General features: G+C 43.3%; 1 protein-coding gene across 1 annotated transcript in view; it reads left to right on the plus strand.

Moving 5' to 3' along the window:
* Nucleotides 1–19224, plus strand: part of LOC116982018 (protein HEG-like) — a 79468-nt gene that overhangs the window by 49339 nt on the left and 10905 nt on the right. Inside the window, exons 3-8 of the mRNA XM_033035289.1 lie at nt 396–509; nt 4744–4853; nt 6535–6593; nt 9506–9648; nt 15265–15393; nt 18437–18479. Of these exons, the coding sequence (XP_032891180.1) occupies nt 396–509; nt 4744–4853; nt 6535–6593; nt 9506–9648; nt 15265–15393; nt 18437–18479 (598 nt within the window). The remainder of the gene's footprint in view (nt 1–395; nt 510–4743; nt 4854–6534; nt 6594–9505; nt 9649–15264; nt 15394–18436; nt 18480–19224) is intronic.

Raw genomic sequence — 19224 nt, forward strand, 5'->3', positions numbered from 1 at the left:
GCGCTGTAAGGCAGTAGCTCTCCCGCTTAATCGCCGTGTTGTCCCGAGGTTATTGCTTTTTTTATTACTTTAATGTTTTAGACCATGGCAAAGTTACAATGACCTAATTCCTGCAACCTTGATCAAGGATTATTGGGAACATTTGTCATCCATGTTACATGACAAGAGTGCAGCTGACAATACTTTGTTTGGTACACTGGCAAATCCACAAAAGATTATGAACTACTTTATAATTCCATCCAATAAACCCTGCACCACAAGGACGTAAACTGTTACTTTTCTAATCCAAAGCTCTTAATTGTTTGTGTTCAGTGAATTTCAAACATTCTGTGACTGTGTCCTTCAATAATTTACACTGCGAGTTAGACATTAATATTCTATTATTGTTCCCCCAGTTCAATGCCTCAATGTGATTTGTCCATTCGGCAGTAAATGTGTGAATCTTTTTGCATCGTACATCTGTCGCTGTCTTCCTGGACAATATGTGCAAGATGGTAACTGCGTAATAGGTAATAAACAAATGTTTGCTCTATATCTATAATAATACAAGCGCGATGTCGTGATGTTTATTGTGGCATTGCATGGGAAGCAATTCTGTAGCATCAATTCCGAATGGTGTATTACAATTGTGAGGAAAGTTGTTGGGATATGATGCAAGTAAACTAGAAGTCCTTAATATGGGGGAAAAAAATACTGTACTGGAGAAACTCAACCGGTCAGGCAACATCTCTGGAGAACATAGATAGGTGTTGTATTGGTCCTGACCTGAAACATCACTTATCTGTTTCCAGACATGTGCTGACCAGCTGAGTTATTCCAGCAACTTTTCCTTTTTTGTAAACCAACATCTGCGGGTCCATGTGTCTCCAGCCTCTTATATTAAATAGCTGAAGATTTCACCTTACAATATGTTGCAATAATTTTGTAGAATTGCTTTCAAGAATTGTTTGATAATTGGCTCCTGTGCCCATGCCTTGTATCATAATGCATTTTTTTAAAAAAGAAGCCACCGCCTTGGACCTTCACATGATCAAGTATTGCCTTGTAAGATTGTTCAATTGCTGTTGCTGACTGAAACTGTTGCGTGTTCCCACACATTCTGACCGCAGCCTGTCTTGCAATGGTATCACACACATCATGTGTCTGTCCTGTGGAGAACTGGAGGAATTCCAGCACTGATCTTTCCCTGCCTCTTGGCCAAGTGCCAAGATAAAGTATTAAATAAAGGAAAACAGGTTTCACAATGTCCTACTTGGCAATCAATTTTGCAGCGCACTGCTCGGCAAGAACCTAGCCTGACATCATCTTCAGACCTGTAGACAGGTACACACTTGTTGTGCCTTGGCAAGTTGTATCAGAGGCCGAGCACTGGCTCTCGGACTCATCCTCATATTTCCCTCTGGACCATGACCCCATCACCAAAACTCTGGCCATTATCCCCCTGACTATGACTGACCTCGTGCAGGTCACGGGGAGAACGTCCAAACTCCGTATAGACAGCACCCGTAGTCGGGATCGAACCCGGTTTTCTGGGCGCTGTAAGGTAGTAGCTCCACCGCTACGTCACTGTCGCCCCGAGATTATTACTTTTTTAAATTACTTTTTTAATGTTTTAAACCATGGCAAATTTACAATGATCTAATTCCTGCAACCTTGATCAAAGATTATTGGGCACATTTGTCATCCATGTTACATGACAACGGTGCAGCTGACAATACCTTGTTTGGAACATGGGCAAATCCACAAAAGATTATGAACTATTTTATAATTCCATCCAATAAATCCTGCGTCACAAGGATGTAAACTGTTACTTTTCTAATCCAAAGCTCTTGATTGTTTGTGTTCAGTGAATTTCAAACATTCCGTGACTGTGTCCTTGCATAATTTACACTCCGAGTTAGACATTAATATTCTACTATTATTCCCCCAGTTCAATGCCTTAATGTGCCTCAACACTTGCCAGGCCTTGTCCCGGTCCCACCTCTCTTTTCCAGTTTTCAGAACCTGACTTGTAATGTCCCAGTCCTGCACAGTCCACTTCCACCTCCTGCACAAGATGCATAAGCAGGACGGTACAAGCAGACCCATTGCTTCTGCCTATCTATGTGTCCTGTAGAACTTGTTTCTTCCTACGTTTAATCCATCCCCACTTCCCTGGTCCGTTCCCTATCAATTTGCTTCTGCGATATTTCGGATACTCTCTTTAGCTTTGACTTCCCTGGTCTCAACTAGCTCATCTTTATCATGGACTTCCAATCCCTATAACAATCTTCCTCTTCTATCTGGAACAGAGGCCTGACCATGTCCTCTCCATTAGCACACTCAGTCAAGTGGCTGAACTTGTCATCTCACTCAACCAACTCCACGCAGTCTATCCAAATCCAAGGTGTGCCAAGGGCCTGCCTTTTTGTTGAATATATGTGGAACGGTTTTTGCTTTGTCCAACTTGGGGACCCTTGTTCAACTCCCTGTTTCTTTCTTGCTTGTGTATGAGTCTTTCCTGCAATCCTACCAAACTTCATTGCTTTTGTGGCTATTTTCTACCTTTTCTCACATTTCAGAAGATTTGGCTGTAACCCCTCCCTTCCTGGATCTCTCTCTGTCCATCTGTGGAGATAATCTGACCACAAGCATTCATTACATGCCTGTAGGCTCCCGTGGCATTCCTGACTATACTTCCTTTCCACCCTGCCTCCTCTAATGACTCTATTTCATTCTCCTAGTATTTTTCTCTGTGTGGTACTTGCTCCAAAGAAGTATTTCCACTGAAATATCTTCTTTTCTGAACTGTGGTTTTCTGTCTACCGGCCACCACCTTGACCTCTCCCCTCCTCTGTACGCTCATCTCCATCCGAGAGACCCATATTCCCCCGTTTCCCACCCCCCCGTTTCCCACCCCATCCTTTCCACCCATGTACCTCCCTCTAACTTTACATTTCACTCTTCTCTCCACATCTGACACCCTTTTCATATCTAGCCTTTGTCACTCCACACATCCCCAAATCACTCCTATGTCTCTTCCCCCCCCCCCCACCCACCCCCACCCATCTTAACCACCTTTATCCACCTATTACTTGCTAGGCTTTGTCCCGGTCCCACCTCTCTTTTCCAGTTTTCAATCGGAAGGAGAATCCCGACCAGAAACGTCATCTGCCCATTCCCGCCACAGGTGCTGCCTGACACAGCGTTCCTTCAACACCTGTTTTGTCCAATCTCAATCTAACCAGGCTGTGTTGTTATCCAGAGTCTCCTCCCCAGAGTAGGAGAATCGAGAACTAGAGGTCACAGGTTTAAGATGAGAGGAGAAATATTTTATAGGAACCTGGGGGGCGACTTGCTCACTGGTCTCTGGAATGAACTGCAAAGTAAGTGGTTGAGACGGGTACTATAACAACATTTAAAAGACATTTGCACATGTACATTGATACAAAGGGTTTAGAGAGATATGCATCAAATGCATGTAAAAGGTGCCGTGGTAGAGTTGCTGCCTTACCGTGCCAGTGACCTGGGTTCGATCCTGACTATGGATGTTGCAGGATACCGAGGAGACCCTTGTGAAAGCTTCGTTCTTGCTTCTCCCTTCCCAAAGTTGCAACAGGGACAGTCCCTCTAGTCCTCGCCTTTCACCTCATCAGATGTCGCATACAGCACATAATCCTCCGGCATTTTCGCCACCTCCAACTGGATCCCACCATTCGCCACATCTTTCCACCTTCCGCAGAGACCGTTCCCTCCGCACCTCCTTGGTTCCCTCATTCCTTCCCACCCGAACCACCCCATCCCTAGGTACCTTCCCCTTCAACTGCAGGAGATGCAAAACCTGTCCCAATACCTCCTCCCTCGATTCCATCCAAGGATCCTGACAGTCTTTTCAGGTGAGGCAGTGGTTCACTTGCACCTCCTCCAACCTCATCTTGTGTATCTGCTGTTCCAGTTGTGGACTGCTATATATTGGCGAGCCCAGTCGCAGGCTCGGCGATCGTTTCGCAGGACACCTCCACTGAGTCTGCCTAAACCTACCTGATCTCCCGGTTACTAAACGCTTTAACTCCCCCTCCCATTCCCATACTGACCTTTTTGTCTTGGGCCTCCTCCACTGTCAGAGTGAGGGCCAACGTAAATTGGAGGAACAGCACCTTGTATTTCGCTTGGGCAACGTACAGCCCAGTGCTATAAATATTAACTTGGTAATATGGTAATTGAGTTTCACTGTACCTTAATTGGTACATGTGATAATAAACAGACCTTGAAACCTTGAACTTCTCTAACTTCAAGTAACCCTTGCTTTCTCTCTCTCTCTCTTCATCCCTCTCCCATCCTAGTTTTCCGACCAGTCTGAATGTCCTCTTGATTACACTTTTATCTTTGTATGCTTTGTTGTCACTTTCCCCTAGCTATCAATGATCTATTCTACATTTTCCTTGATCCGCATCCCCTTTGATCTCGTTTTCACACCTTAACCTTTCATATCTCTGACTCCCGCTCCTCTGAAGAAAGATCTCAAACTGAAATGTCATCCATTCCTTCTATCCCAAGATGCTGCCTGTCTTGATGAGTTACTCCAACATTTTGTGTCCGGGCCCCCTCCCTTCCTTTCTGCAATCATAAACACCAGAGATAAAAATGCCCGAGTTGATTTTTTGTTTTTGTTTTTGTGGTATAGGTATTTTTAACTATCGCCATCTTTCTACTAATTGCTCATTCCAATGGAATGGTCCAATTTATTTTATCTATCTCTTCCAGTGAGAACCTTCCCTGGAGTCCTCCATTTATCAACCGTGAATTTTCTTCCGGCCATGAGTGAAATGAATTCAAGGACATTCTTCGAAACGGCATCCAAAATAGAGAAGGAGGTAAGTTACTCTGACTGAGTACTCTGTTCTCTGACGTACTGTCGGTACTCTATCTCATGCATGTTTCACCCACTGTTCAGTTTAAAATTGGCCATTCTCCTGGATATTTAGTTGGGGATTGCGCTTCTCCATCCTGAGAGAGATTTTATTTTTGAGATTTAGAGTCGGGAAACGGGCCCTTCAGCTGAACAGGATGTCCCAACTAAACTATTCCCAGTTACCCACGTTTGCCCCATATCATTTTAAACCTTTCCAATCCACGTACATGTACAATTGTCTTTTAAATATTGCTATTGGACCCGTCTCACCTACTTGCTCTGGCAGCTCATTTTGTATACCGACCACCCTCAGAGTGGAAAAAGTGCCCCTTGGGTTCCTTTGAAATCTTTCCCTACTCCCCTCATGATTTTATACACCTCTATAAGATCACCCCTGCTGCACTTGTAGTTTATTCACAGTTAGCAAGATCTCCAAACGCATAAGCATGCATTGAAGTTTTACATGACGTAATAATGACTAGCTCACAAAGACTGGGAGATCCACTCATACAGAGCCTGGTGTCTATTTTGTTACTAAGTAAATTAGTGGATGAGTGGATCTTTGATCTCTGATTCCTTGACCCCTCCAACTCTGATTAAAAAGACTGAATTACTTTAAAACGTCCATAATTACAGACTAGATGAAGACATTGATAACCAGGTAGATTACACCAGGTATATCAGGTGCTGCTGCGAGTCAGTCCTTGCTAGGCAAATTAACTTGCACGAAGAGAGATCCTGCTAGATATGCCAATGATCCTGCTCAATGATGCAAGAATTTAGAAATCAATGGCAGCATTCTTGACTTGACTGGATTGAATTGGCGAAGAGAGATCAGACAACTGATGCTTAATCTTTAGGATTTTCATGTAAATCGAAAATCGAGTAGATTTTCCAAGCATGAAGCTATCTGCAAAAAGGTTGGCACAATTAAATTGTTCTGCACCACCCCATTGCAAAATCAAATATAGTTTCCAACCACACCTTGTTTTCTGCAAATCTGTTCTCCTTCTTTCCTTTTCTTCCCTACATTGCCACTCAGTTGAGGTGTAAATGAAGCATTGTAACACAAGCATCACCTGAGAAGGGTCTCAACCCCAAAAGTCACCTGTTCCTTTTTTCCAGAGATGCTGCCTGACCGCTGAGTTACTGCAGCATTTTGTGTCTATCTTAAGCATTGTAACAAAGATCTCTTTTCTTTAAAACAAATACCAATGAAGACAGTTTTCGTGAGTGGTGAAAATGCTATTGCAGAGCGTTTATCATAGTTTAGTTTAAAGATGCAGTGCGGAAACATGTCCTTTGGCCCACCGAGTTCGTAACGACCAGCAATTCCCCGCACATTAGCACTATCCTACACACACTAGGAACAATTTTACATTTATACTAAGCCAATTAACCGACAAACATGCACGTCTTTGGCGTGTGGGAGGAAACCGAAGATCTCGGAGAAAACCAACGTGGTCTCGGGGAGAATGTACAAAGTCTGTACAGACAGCACCCGGAGTCGTGATCGAGACTGTGTCTCTGGCGCTGTAAGGCAGCAATTCTACTTCTGCGCCACCGTGCCGCCCCAAAACAGAGATGAAAGAGCTGTGCTATTTCCTGAACCTTTTTTTTTCCTTTCTTTCTACTTTGATTAGTTGAAAAGATTCTTCAAAAATGACCATTCCTACTACAGATCTATTGTTTGGAAGCTTGAGTAAGTATGCAATATTTATGTTAAACTGCAGCAAATATTGTTCCTATAATAATTAAACAATCTTTACTTGTGATTATTAAACCAAAGCCTCAAAATACTGGGTTACTCTGAACTTGTACTCAACCGCAAAGCATGGGGCAGGAATGATGCAATGATCTTGATGTCCCAGTCATTCCTCATGAACAATTTGACATGTTTGTGTAAAATCAGATGTCTTATCCAGTTGTATTGTAGTCAACATTTACATTTGCATCTGTTTGCTGAGCTTTATTCTTGTTTGAACATAAGTCTACGCCTTTAACGCCCAGCCTGCAGGCTGCCTAGAGGTAGACTCAGTCCGCAGTGAGTTACAGGTGCTCGATAAGTACTGAGAGGATTCTAGCCATAGAGTTTGCTTCATATCAGTGGAAGAATCGAACACTTGACATTATGTGCAGTGGGCAATCACATGTGCATGAACATTGACCAACTGCAGATCTCTCTATGTTGCAAGGGTTTTTTGGAGATTAGGTTTTTAATGGCAGTACCTTTCCTCCACGTTTCAAATATTGCATGCTAACACAATAGAATAAACTTGTTACCAACAAGTCTCCTGTACATGGCTGAGGCACCCACTCCTTGTTTGGTCAAATAGTTCTTTGTGTTTCTGGAGGATTTTTATTTTCAGGTTGAGAATCTTGACAACATTTTTCCCAACCAGAATGGAGGTAATTTAAGTTGTAAGTGAGGATGGTTTACTTTTTTAAGGGCCGGTTATGTTGAGATCGTATGTCCCCTGGTGCCTACATCATTCTGGAGATTTGTACTTCAAAAATAAAAGTTAGTCCTCATGAAGTGTATATATACAAAACAAAAACCATGCAAAATCTCTTAGTTTCCATACATTCAATAGTTTCATACTCGCTAGTGTTAGCACCTGTCTTTGCACAAGACACCCTTGTCATTCATGTGGTCACCTGCGGTGATAGCCCTTCAATTGTTTGAAGGGTGTCGCCACTGGACTCAAAGCAGCAGTGGAAGAACCCTAGGTTGTGGTCCACCCTCACAGAGCCTTGGCGTTGGCTGCACAGGGCTTCGCTGCGTCCCTCAGCACGTACACGTGCAGCCTGAAATGGGCCAGTCAGTAACATTCCCTGCTGGTCATCTCGCTGTGCTGGGAGACCAACGGGTTTTGGGCAGTCCCAAGAGAGTCTTTCACTGAACCAATGGTCTTCCAGCAGCATGCCCAGCCTTACTTGGAGAAGGTGCTGTCACTTCTGCTGTAATTTGTATTTCCTCGGCTCTTTATTTTCTGAGTAAATGGACATTATTCGATGTTCAATAAATGATGCTTTGCACCTAGCAACATGCCTGTCCCGCCTCCCTTTCCACCCAAGCAGATGACGCTGTTATCAGTTGTCACTCTTGTTGTGTAAACTGAACAGCAATGTTTGTTCCCAGTGAGTTTTTGTCTTTTTTTAATATAATTGTGGGATAAACTTAACATCTCAGTCAGAGCTTAAGATGGGAACGGATCCAATGAAGTTCATTCCTAAAATAAAATTGGAGGTGTTTTTCATAAGTTGACTGAAATGTGTGGACTCGCAGAACAAGTGACATTCAAGATTGTTAATGGCTTGTTATGCAGGCAATGTTAAACCAGACCCAGTAGTATTACTTATAATCTGGAGCTGACATCTGCCATCTAAAAGTGAAGTGAATTTGGCCAGACTAGAATCAATTGCAACAGTGTGGAGGCAGACCAGAGAGACATCACTGTGTTAATTCAAACCACACGTTCATCCAAATAAATATAATGGTGCGTGGGGCGGGAGGAAGGAGGGGGGAGAAACTGATAATAAATACAAATGCAAGGCAAAATAAATACAAACGTGTGCTTGTCAGTTAACCCAGTCAATGATAAACTGTGGGGAGGGGAGAGGGGGTGGGATTGGGGGGGGAGAATACTTCAGATAAATATACAACTGACAGCCAAACAGGCTGATTTGAATTTGGAAAACTGCTGTACTCTGTAAGTGGCTGGTTAAAAATCTGTCACAGTGGTGCAGCTGGTATAGTTGCTGCCTCACAGCACCAGAGGCACCAATCCTGACCTCTGGTGCAGTCTGCGTGGAGTTTGCACGTTCTCCCTGTGCCTGCGTGGGTTTCCTCCGGGTGTTCCGGTTTCCTCCCACATACCAGAGGCGTGCGGGTTTGAAGGTTAATTGGCCCTCTGTAAATTACCCCAAGTGTGTAGGGAGTGGATGCGAAAGTGGGATAATAGAACTAGTGTGACCAGGTGATCGATGGTCCGTGTGGATTCAGTGGGCAGAAAATCCTGTTTCCTTGCTGTATCTCTAAACCTAAACTAAACTAGAATTAATAAAAGGAAAAATGCTTGAAAAATGAAGAAGCAAGTTCATTTTCAAATACTCAATGCTCTCAATGCCTTTTCATGTTTCCTGCACTTCTCATGTGTAGAAATTCCAGTAAACAAAAATCTAAATTATTTGCTTTCCTAAATCCATTAGGAAGGTGTAATTAAGTGTTGGACAAGAAATTGCATTTGGATGGTTAAGTTCAGCTCTCTTCTTACCCTCTCTCCTCTACCACTCACATGTTTCCCAATTCTCTATAAACAGCAGATCCAAACCCCAATGCATTCTGACAGTGGAAGTCTAAGATGCCCTCCAGGGTCACAGTGATGTCACCTTGAATTAAGATTAACATCAGTCTGAGATAGAATCGGAATGTGTGGAGATACTGATGTAAAATAAAACAATGTAAAATCTCTGAACTACTAATTGCGGACTTGAATTAGTTGGCAAGTGGAATCTTTGACCTGCAGAAAATACAAGTAGCTTGTTGTCGAAGTAAATGAGCCATGGTTTATTTTCACACATACTTTAATTTGCTTTACTTCTTTTTTTCAGAAAAGGGAGTGTTAAGGCCTTTGTTGACAACATCTTTTCAACTTCTTCCAATGCAACAGAAGCATCTGTCATCCAAAATATCAAAGCTGGCATCAGAAACTGTTCAAACTGCTCACTGGTAACGACATCCGACAGTTACGCTCGTAAGTTGAATGTCCTGTGGTTCAATATATTTGGGCTAAAATGTGGTTACTACATTTTTCAATGCCATTGAAAGCAGTGGTGTGGATCACTTTAATGCCTTTATTTGAAAGTCCCGTTGAAATCTTCAGCTATGAGATTCAAGAAACAGTGTTGCTGGATTTCCTTTTATAATTCCACGTGTCAGTTTTAAGGAGATAAACTATCTTTAAAAAGAAATGGACTCTAGCAGTTCCTCTCCTACTGATGTCAGGCTGATGGGTAGTTCCCTGTGCTTTCTCTCCTTCCTTAAATAGTGGAGGCAGTTACTACCCACAGATGAAAAGGTAGTCTTCTAAGAATATGTGGTATTTTAGAATAGATACACTAGTTATCTTCTCCCCCCCTTTCAAAACCTTGAAATATCGGCCATATCATGTGGTTTTATTAATTTTCCATCCAATTATTTTCCAAATTAATTTATTTCAGCTATTTTTGTAGTTATGTAGTTCTCTGATCTTACAAACATACAAGATATTTAATATCTCACCCATTTACTTACTACTCAATATAACTTCTTCTGCCAATCTATGAGGGACCCACTTCAACTTTTCATATTTTGCTTTCAGCATATCTTTAGATGTTTTGTTTTTTGTTTGCTTTTCTGTTTCTTGCTCAGTTTCCACTCCAGCCCCAAGGGATTGTCCTTGTCGCTGGCACCAGACGGGCTTTCTCCCCTCTGCTCTGACAAGTACCTCTACTTTTTTTCCAGCTTTCTCGCTCCTATTGGGGCAGCACACTGGTGCAGCTGGTAGAGCTACTGCCTCGAAACCAGACACCTGGGTTTGATCCTGACCTCGGATGATGTCTGTGTGGAGTTTATAATTTCTCCCTGTGACCATGTGAAATTCTCTGGGTACTCCAGTTTCCTCCCACATCCCAAAGTTGTGTGGGTTTAGCAAGTTGATTGGCTACTGTTAAAGAAACATTGCCCCTAATGTGTAGGAAGTAGATGCAAAAGTGGGATAAGACAAAATGGCTGATCGATGGTTGGTGTGGACTCGATAAGCTGAAGGGCTGGTTTCATTGGCGTATCTTTAAACTAAACCATTAGTCGGAAGAAGTTTCCTCGCCAGAAATGGCTCTGCCCATTCCCTGCCAAATGCTGAGTGTTCAAGAAGGAACTGCAGATACTGGAAGATCGAAGGTACACAAAAATGCTGGAGAAACTCAGCGGGTGCAGCAGCATCTATGGAGCGAAGGAAATAGGCGACGTTTTGGGCCGAAACCCTTCTTCAGACTGATGGGGGGTGGGGGGGAGAAGGAAGGCTACACTGCTCTCTCTCCCCATCCCCGCACTCGCAACAAGGGCAGAGTCCCTCTAGTCCTCACCTTTCACCCCACCAGCCGGCAAATACAACAAATAATCCTCCGCCATTTCCGCCACCTCCAACGTGACCCCACCACTCGCCACATCTTCCCATCTCCCCCCATGTCTGCCTTCCGCAAAGATCGCTCCCTCCGCAACTCCCTTGTCAATTCTTCCCTTCCCTCCCGTACCACCCCCTCCCCGGGCACTTTCCGTTGCAATCGCAAGAAATGCAACACCTGTCCCTTCACCTCCCCCCTCGACTCCATTCAAGGACCCAAGCAGCCGTTCCAGGTGCGACAAAGGTTCACCTGTATCTCCTCCAACCTCATCTACTGCATCCGCTGCTCTAGATGTCAGCTGATTTACATCGGGGAGACTAAGCGGAGGTTGGGCGATCGTTTCGCCGAACACCTCCGCTCAGTCCGCAATAACCTACCTGAACTCCCGGTGGCTCAGCACTTCAACTCCCCCTCCCATTCCCAATCCGACCTCTCTGTCCTGGGTCTCCAACACCGGAAATTGGAGGAACAGCACCTCATATTCCGCCTGGGTTGCTTGCGTCCTGATGGCATGAACGTTGAATTCTCCCAGTTTTGCTAGCCCTTGCTGTCTCCTCCCCTTCCTTAACCCTCGAGCTGTCTCCTCCCATCCCCCTGCCCTCGGGCTCCTCCTCCTCCCTTTTTCCTTCCTTCTCCCCCCCCCCCCACCCCCCATCAGTCTGAAGAAGGGTTTCGGCCTGAAACATCGCCTATTTCCTTCGCTCCATAGATGCTGCTGCACCCGCTGAGTTTCTCCAGCATTTTTGTGTACCCCCTGCCAAATGCTGCCTGATTCGCTGAGTTCCTCCAGCACTTTATTTTGCACAAGACAAGACAAGAAAAGCAATCCTGCCATTGTTACTAGCATTCATTACTGCAATGAACACTATCTATACACCTAGAAAATTGTTACTACATTAGTTTTCATGTCCTTCATCTTGGATAGCACCACTACGCCATAGTACTGGAGCCTATTTTTCTTTTCTTTGTTGTCTCTGCTCTGATTCAATCTTGGTGCTGACATTTTATACAAAAGCAAGACGGTGTCCTTCTGTATTGCCTTCTGTAGCCCAGACTGTAAAGAGACCTTGTAATATGGTTCTATGTAAGACGGAACTGCAGATGCTGGCTTATACCAAAGATAGACACAAAATGCTGGAGTAACTCAGCAGGACGGGCAGCATCTCTGGATAGAAGGAATGGGTGATGTTTCGGGTCAAGATCCTTCTTCAGATTGGTTAACCATGTATGAGCCTGAGATGCATGTGTCATGGGTTCCATTGGGGGTTTTTTTTTTGGGGGGGGGGGGCATCCTGTGAACTAATTTAAATTTGAGTGCATCAAATAATATAGTTTATTATTTCATATTTGCCATTTTCATCAACTTGAAATTAACCCTGAAAATCACCACTGCACTTCATCCATAAACAAAATAATGGCTAGTAAAATTATATATAAACAATAGGTGCAGGAGTAGGCCATTCGGCCCTTCGAGCCAGCACCACCATTCAATGTGATCTTGGCTGATCATACCCAATCAATACTCCGTTCCTGCCTTCTCCCCATATCCCCTGACTCCGCTATTTTTAAGAGCCCTATCTAGCTCTCTCTTGAAAGCATCCAGAGAACCCGCCTCCACCGCCCTCTGAGGCAGAGAATTCCACAGACTCACCCTCTCTGTGTTTCCTCATCTTCGTTCTAAATGGCTTACTCCTTATTCTTAAACTGAGGCCCCTAGTTCTGGACTCTCCCAACATCGGGAACATATTTCCTGCCTCTAGCGTGTCCAAACCCTTAACAATCTTATATGTTTCAATGAGATTCCCTCTCATCCTTCTAAACACCAGAGTTTACAAGCCCAGATGCTCCATTCTCTCAACATATGACAGTCCCACCATCCCAGAAATTAACCTTGTAAACCTACGTTGCACTACCTCAATAGCAAGAATGTCCTTCCTCAAATTAGGGGACCAAAACTGCACACAATACTCCAGGTGTGGTCTCACTAGGGCTCTGTACAACTGCAGAAGGACCTCTTTGCTCCTATATGCGATTCCTCTTGTTATAAAGGCTAACATGCCTTTCGCTTTCTTCACTGCCTGCTGTACCTTAAAAAAAAAATTAAAAAAAACCCTGGGTGCAGAATATTGGCAATATAATTGAAAAAATTGAAAGCACTCAGAATTTCAGGGCTCAGTTCATGTGAAGGATCCTGAACTTGACACATTAACTGTTTCTCTTTTCTCAGATGCTGCCTGACCTGCTGAGTGTTTCTAACATTTGCACAACAATCATTTTGCAGAAATGTTGTGAAAAATGTAGCAAGTGATTTACTAGCTCCAAAACATGGAATAGTACAGCAGAGAAACAGGTCCTTCAGCCTACAATGCCCATGCCAAGAACAGCTCTTATTTGCCTGCCCATAATCCATATCTCTCCATTTCCTGCATATCAATGTGTCTACCTAAATGTCTTGTAAATACCATTGGTACCCCGTTGAATCAACATTGCATGGAATATTTTGGACGGAAGTGGTCAACGTTTCTAACACATACAATGTTTTAAAAAAAAAACCATGACGCCCATCTGAAATAAGAGCTCTGGAATATATTTAAGCCAACAGATCAGCAGTGAATCAAAGGGTAGCATATAGCCTGAGCTACAAGGAACAAGATTCTGAACTACAATGTAGAAAGCAGATTGGCGGAACCTCGGGTGCCCAGGTTCGGAACTGGTTGGAAGTGTCGGGTTACAGTGAGGGAACTAGATTGGAATTCCTGAAGAATTGTGTAGAGAATTACCAAGTACTACATAACTGTGTGTGATTCCACTTCTGAAACATAACTTTTCATTTTGTGTTATTTGCCTCACTGGTACACTTGCATTTCAAGAGTCACAACTTCAATATGGCACAAAGTTAGAATTGTTTTTGAAAGGTTTTATTAAGCAACCTGCCTAGGCTCCTTAAAAGATTATGGAAGTTTCAATATACTCTCTGAATACTACTGTGTATTAAACCCGGAACACCATGCAGGCCTTGTTAGCAAATACTTACTTTAAGGCTCCGATAATTGCCGTGCTGAGACTTTGAAGGGCAAACCTTGCTCAATCGTGTGTGTAATGTTCACAGCTTGACCGGCCATCGGTAGCTTGCATTGTGCAAAGCAATTTTCAGCAGTTGAGACGCAGCAGATCAGGCAATATGGAGACAAGGAATAGGTGGCATTTTGGGTCAAGACCCTTCTCGAGACATGTGGGTTTGTAGGTGAATTGGCCTCTGTAAAATTGCCCCTAGTGTGTAGGGAGTAGGATAACTTAGAACTAGTGTGTTCTGATTAATTGTATGCCACTAATATAATAATACTTGAAAAGGTCTTCCAAACTGCTGTCTCACTGCGCCAGAGACCCAGATTCGATCCTGACCTCGGGTGCTGTCTGTGTGGTGTTTGCACCTCTTCCCTATGACTGCGTGGGTTTCCTCTGATGCTCCAGTTTCTTCCCAGATCCCAAAGAGGCGCAGGTTTGTAGGTTAATTGGCTTCTGTAAAATCACCCCAAGGGAGTGGATGTGAAAGTGGGATAACATAGTACTAGTGTGTGAACGGGTGATCGATGGTTGGCGTGGGCCAAAGGGCCTGCTTCCATGCTGTATCCCTTTAAAAACAAACATAAGATATCCAGTACAAGTCATACTGCAGCCTCTGCCTCTGCACCAAGTCAACACGGTGGGATTTTCACTGGAGCTGTTGTAAAATGAGCATTCTGATGTTTTCCACTTCAGTTCTGTTTTAGAACAAGCCAAGATGTGAATAAATAAATGCTTGTTGGCAGCTAGATTGGCCCTCATGCTGCTTTTGGTGGAAATGTCCTTAAAACCACTTTCAATGCCTAGTTACGGGCCAATTTTGTCTTTGTGAAATGATGCAATGCTAACTGCAATTGACTCCTCTCAAATTGATACTTGACCAATTAAGGACAGTGTGTGTGAATGTGCCAAAAGCCTAAATCAGTTATGTCTGGAACCAAGCTCTCCTGAGGTTTTTGGTTTGTCTTAACATCAAAGAGACAATTGAAACAAAGTGGGGGAAATTGCTACAGCAAGCAATAAGCAGAAATTCCAAATTCTAAACATATTAAAACAAAATCATCGGAAATAACTTGCAACTAATATATTTTTTTCTTCATCTGTTTTCTCTTTTCCCCATATCTCCTGCCTTCAACAAACCAAAGCTGAAACTCTGTGCAACCTCAATTTTTGTGATATCAACACCTCCAAATGCAAAGCGAACAATGGGATTGGCATGTGCAGCTGTCTACCTGGTTACTACAAGTTTGTAAATACTGATCGAAGTTGCAAAGGTAAGGGACAAATTCCTTACAAAATAAGTTATTCTTCTTGTGGTGCTTTAACCTTGTAACCGAGAGATGTGAGGAAAGTCCAGAAGTGAGGTGGGCAGGCTCTTGAGGGAAAATAATGTGTGAAGATGTTCGAAACTGTTGGGGAATGAAAGACAACTGGACTGCAGAACAAGGAGTTGTCTGGATTGGCCAAGTATCTGCTATGTTGTAACAACTTTATGGAAAGCTTGGAGATGCAAGGAACTGCAGATGCTGGAATCCTGAACAAAACGCAAAGTGCTGGAGGAACTCTGAAGATCAGGAAGCATCTGTTGACGGAGTGGCATTTTGGGTTGGGACCCTTCTTTAGACTAATTGCGATAAAGGGAGACCCTACTCTGGGGAATGCTTGTTTTTATATATCATTATTTTCTGTAATAAAATATCCCCTGGTGTTTCACAAGATTTCAGCAAAGGAAAGTCGAGTTGTACCCTTGGTGCCAGAGACTCGGATTCAAACCTGACTACGGGTGTTGTCTCATGGATTGTAGGTGAATTGGCCTCTGTAAAATTATAAATTGTCCCTAGTGCGTCGGGTAGTGTTGGTGTAGGGGGTGATCGCAGGCCGAAGGTCTTTCTTTAGACTAGTGCTCTATCTCTAAAGTCTAAAGAAAATTGATATCCAGTCAAAAGGGGATCAAAAGCTTGGTCAAGGAGCTAGGTTTGTGGGAGAATTTCAGTGGAGGTGAGAGGCAAATGCATTGAGGATTGAGTGAGGGTGGTAAGGGGGGGGAGAGGGATGAATTCCAGCCCTTGAGATCCAAGCAACTGAAACCATGTTCCACCAATGGTGAGACAATTTAGATAAGACATGGGGCCAGGACAATGATCCTGAGAAGTGTTGCAATGGAGCGGTTTGTGGAATGGTAGTGGCAAGACTATCCTGTTGTGTGCTGTATAATTTTATTCAGTGATAATCTCTTTTCTAATTGTTTATATAATGTGGTCCTTTTGAGTCCAAATCTGACAAATATTTAGTAAATTCCTGTTGCAACTTGCCATGTCTGAAGCAATATCTCTTGTTTATCAAAGTTACCAGTAAAGCTATAAGCATTAAATATGTTCTTCTCTACCGGCTGAAAGAAGTCCGTCTTCGACACACAAGATTATTCATTGAGATCAAATGCACTGCTCCATCCTGGGATATGTCATTTGTAATTAGTTTAGTTTCGAGATACATTGCGGAAATAGGTCCTTCGGCCCACTGGGTCCGCATCGACCAGCGATCCTCGCACATTAACACTATCCTACACCCACTAGGGACAATTGTTACATTTACCAAGCCATTTAACCTACAAACCTGTACATCTGGAGTGTGGGAGGAAACCAAAGATCTCGGAGAAAACCCACGCAGGTCACGGGGAGAACATACAAACTCCGTACAGGCAGCACCCGTAGTCGGGATCGAACCTGGGTCTCTGGTGCTTCATTCGCTGTCAGGCAGCAACTCTACTGCTGTGTCACCATGACCACCCCAATGTATTGAGTACTTGTTCTCAATCCTCTGAAAAATCTGCTTTCATTTCCAGACTAGGTGAAGTATTGACCTGATAGCTCTGTTCTCTGGGAGATTACATGATTAGCTACAGCACTTCTTGTTTCAAATTAGCTGTTGTCATTCTCTTGAATTTTATGATGTAATCCACACCTTTGTTTGCTGAAACAATAACCTATTTCTGCCAGTCATGTTGAAACTCTTAGTTGCCTGCCACTTCTCTATCTTTTTAATCCCTTCTCATCCATCTGTCCATCCAAACTAATCTTCAATATTGAATTTTCTTCAGTTGCAAGTCTAACAGAAATAATTGCTGCAGCCTCCTCTCTCTGAAGTAATTTCCTTTCCTCTCTTCTAAATCTCTTCTATCTGGTTTACTGTTTAGCTGTGCCTACTCTAGATCCTTCAACTATCATTTCAAGCAGCCTGTTTCTATCTACTTCATTATTTTAGTCACTTCGTGTTCATCCTATTTCATGCATCTTTCAAACAAAATATCCTGATATTTAAAGTTCTTTTTGAATTTTATTTGCTCTAGATCTTGATCAGACTCCTGAACTGACCATGGAGATGTAGAAACTGCTGATGTGGGGAAAAAACAAAGTGCTGGAGGAGCTCAGTGGATTATGCAGCATCTGAAGAGGAAATGGACAGGATATGTTTTTGGTCGGGACCCTTCCTTCCTGTTTAACTGCAAGAAGGGTCCTGAAACATAAAATTACCTCCACAGATGCTACCTGTCCCACTGAGTTCCTCCAGCACTGAGTTTTGCTCATCAACCAGCCACCTTTTTCACACCCCCTTTCCAGAGGTGCTGCCACATATGCTTGCTCGTAACTCTTCCTCATCACACTTTAATTTTTCTTTGTTCTACTTCGGAATGCACTAGTCTTGCACAATTCTGCAGTATTGCACTCGTCATTGCATTTATTGCTGTGTTTACCATTTCCTCCGTGACCCATCATTTGAGCAAATATTTCCACTGCACCCTGGTTTATATGACAAACTAACGAGAATTTTGAGATGGTTAAGATGACCATGTATGTCTGCCAGGTTTCCAGGAACACCTGCCTAACACAAAATCATTCAACATCATGAACTTCATTGAGAACTGAATGCCTGGCCTCCATAAATCCTTGGGCTCCACTATTACAATACCTGGCCTCTGCCTCATGGATTTTGTTTTGCTTTTGAGCAATATCCCTCTTTTTATCATGTGGGCCAAGACATCATTTGAATTGTAACCCAAACGCACATGTTCGGCAAATGGAGGCCACAGTGAGAGATTCCTGTGTGTACTTTGTATAACGTTGATGTGAACGTACCCTTTGAGTAGTCCTCCTGGATGCTGATAATATTATTATAATGGTGGGTTAAAAGAGTACACACGGCTTACACAGGTGTCTTTATGGACTAAAAACTGCTGTGTCTTGGCATAAACAAGGCACCCATTGAAATGATGTAAGGATGAGTAAGACACAATCAACTTATTTACTTCTCTTCAAACAGCATGTCCAAGCGGCTTCAAGGTTCAGAATGGAGCATGTGTAAAGTAAGTCGGACTGTGCAGTATTCATAGAAACATAGAAAATAAATGCAGGAGTAGGCCATTCAGCCCTTTGAGCCAGCACCGCCATTCAATATGATCATGGCTGATCATCTGAAATCAGTACCCCATTCCTGCTTTTTCCCCATATCCTTTGATTCCTTTAGCCCCAAGAGCTAAATCTGAAAACATCCAGCAAATCGGCCTCCACTACCTTCTGTGGCAGAGAATTCCACAGATTCACAACACTGAGTGCAAAAATGTTTTCTCATCTCAGTCCTGAATGGCCTACCCCTTTTTCTTAACCTGTGACCCTCTGGTTCTGGACTCGCCCAACATTGGGAACATTATTCCTGCATCTAGCCTGTCTAATCCTTTAAGAATTTTATATGTTTCTATAAGATTCCCTCTCATCCTTCTAAATTCCAATGAATACAAGCCCAGTCGACCCATTCTTTCATCATATTACAGTCCCGCCATTCTGGGAATTAACCTGGTGAACCTATGCTGTACTCCCTCAATAGCAATAATGTCCTTCCTCAAATTAGGCGATCAAAACTGCACACAATACTCCAGGTGCGGTCTCACCAGGGCCCTGTACAACTGCAGTAGGACCTCCTTGCTCCTAAACTCAAATCCCCTCGCAATGAAGGCCAACATGCCATTAGCTTTATTCACTGCGTGCTGTACCTGCATGTTTACTTTCAGTGACTGATGTACAAGGACACCCAGGTCTCGTTGAACCTCTCCT

This window comes from Amblyraja radiata, chromosome 16, assembly GCF_010909765.2.
Source record: "Amblyraja radiata isolate CabotCenter1 chromosome 16, sAmbRad1.1.pri, whole genome shotgun sequence".
NCBI lineage: Eukaryota > Metazoa > Chordata > Chondrichthyes > Rajiformes > Rajidae > Amblyraja > Amblyraja radiata.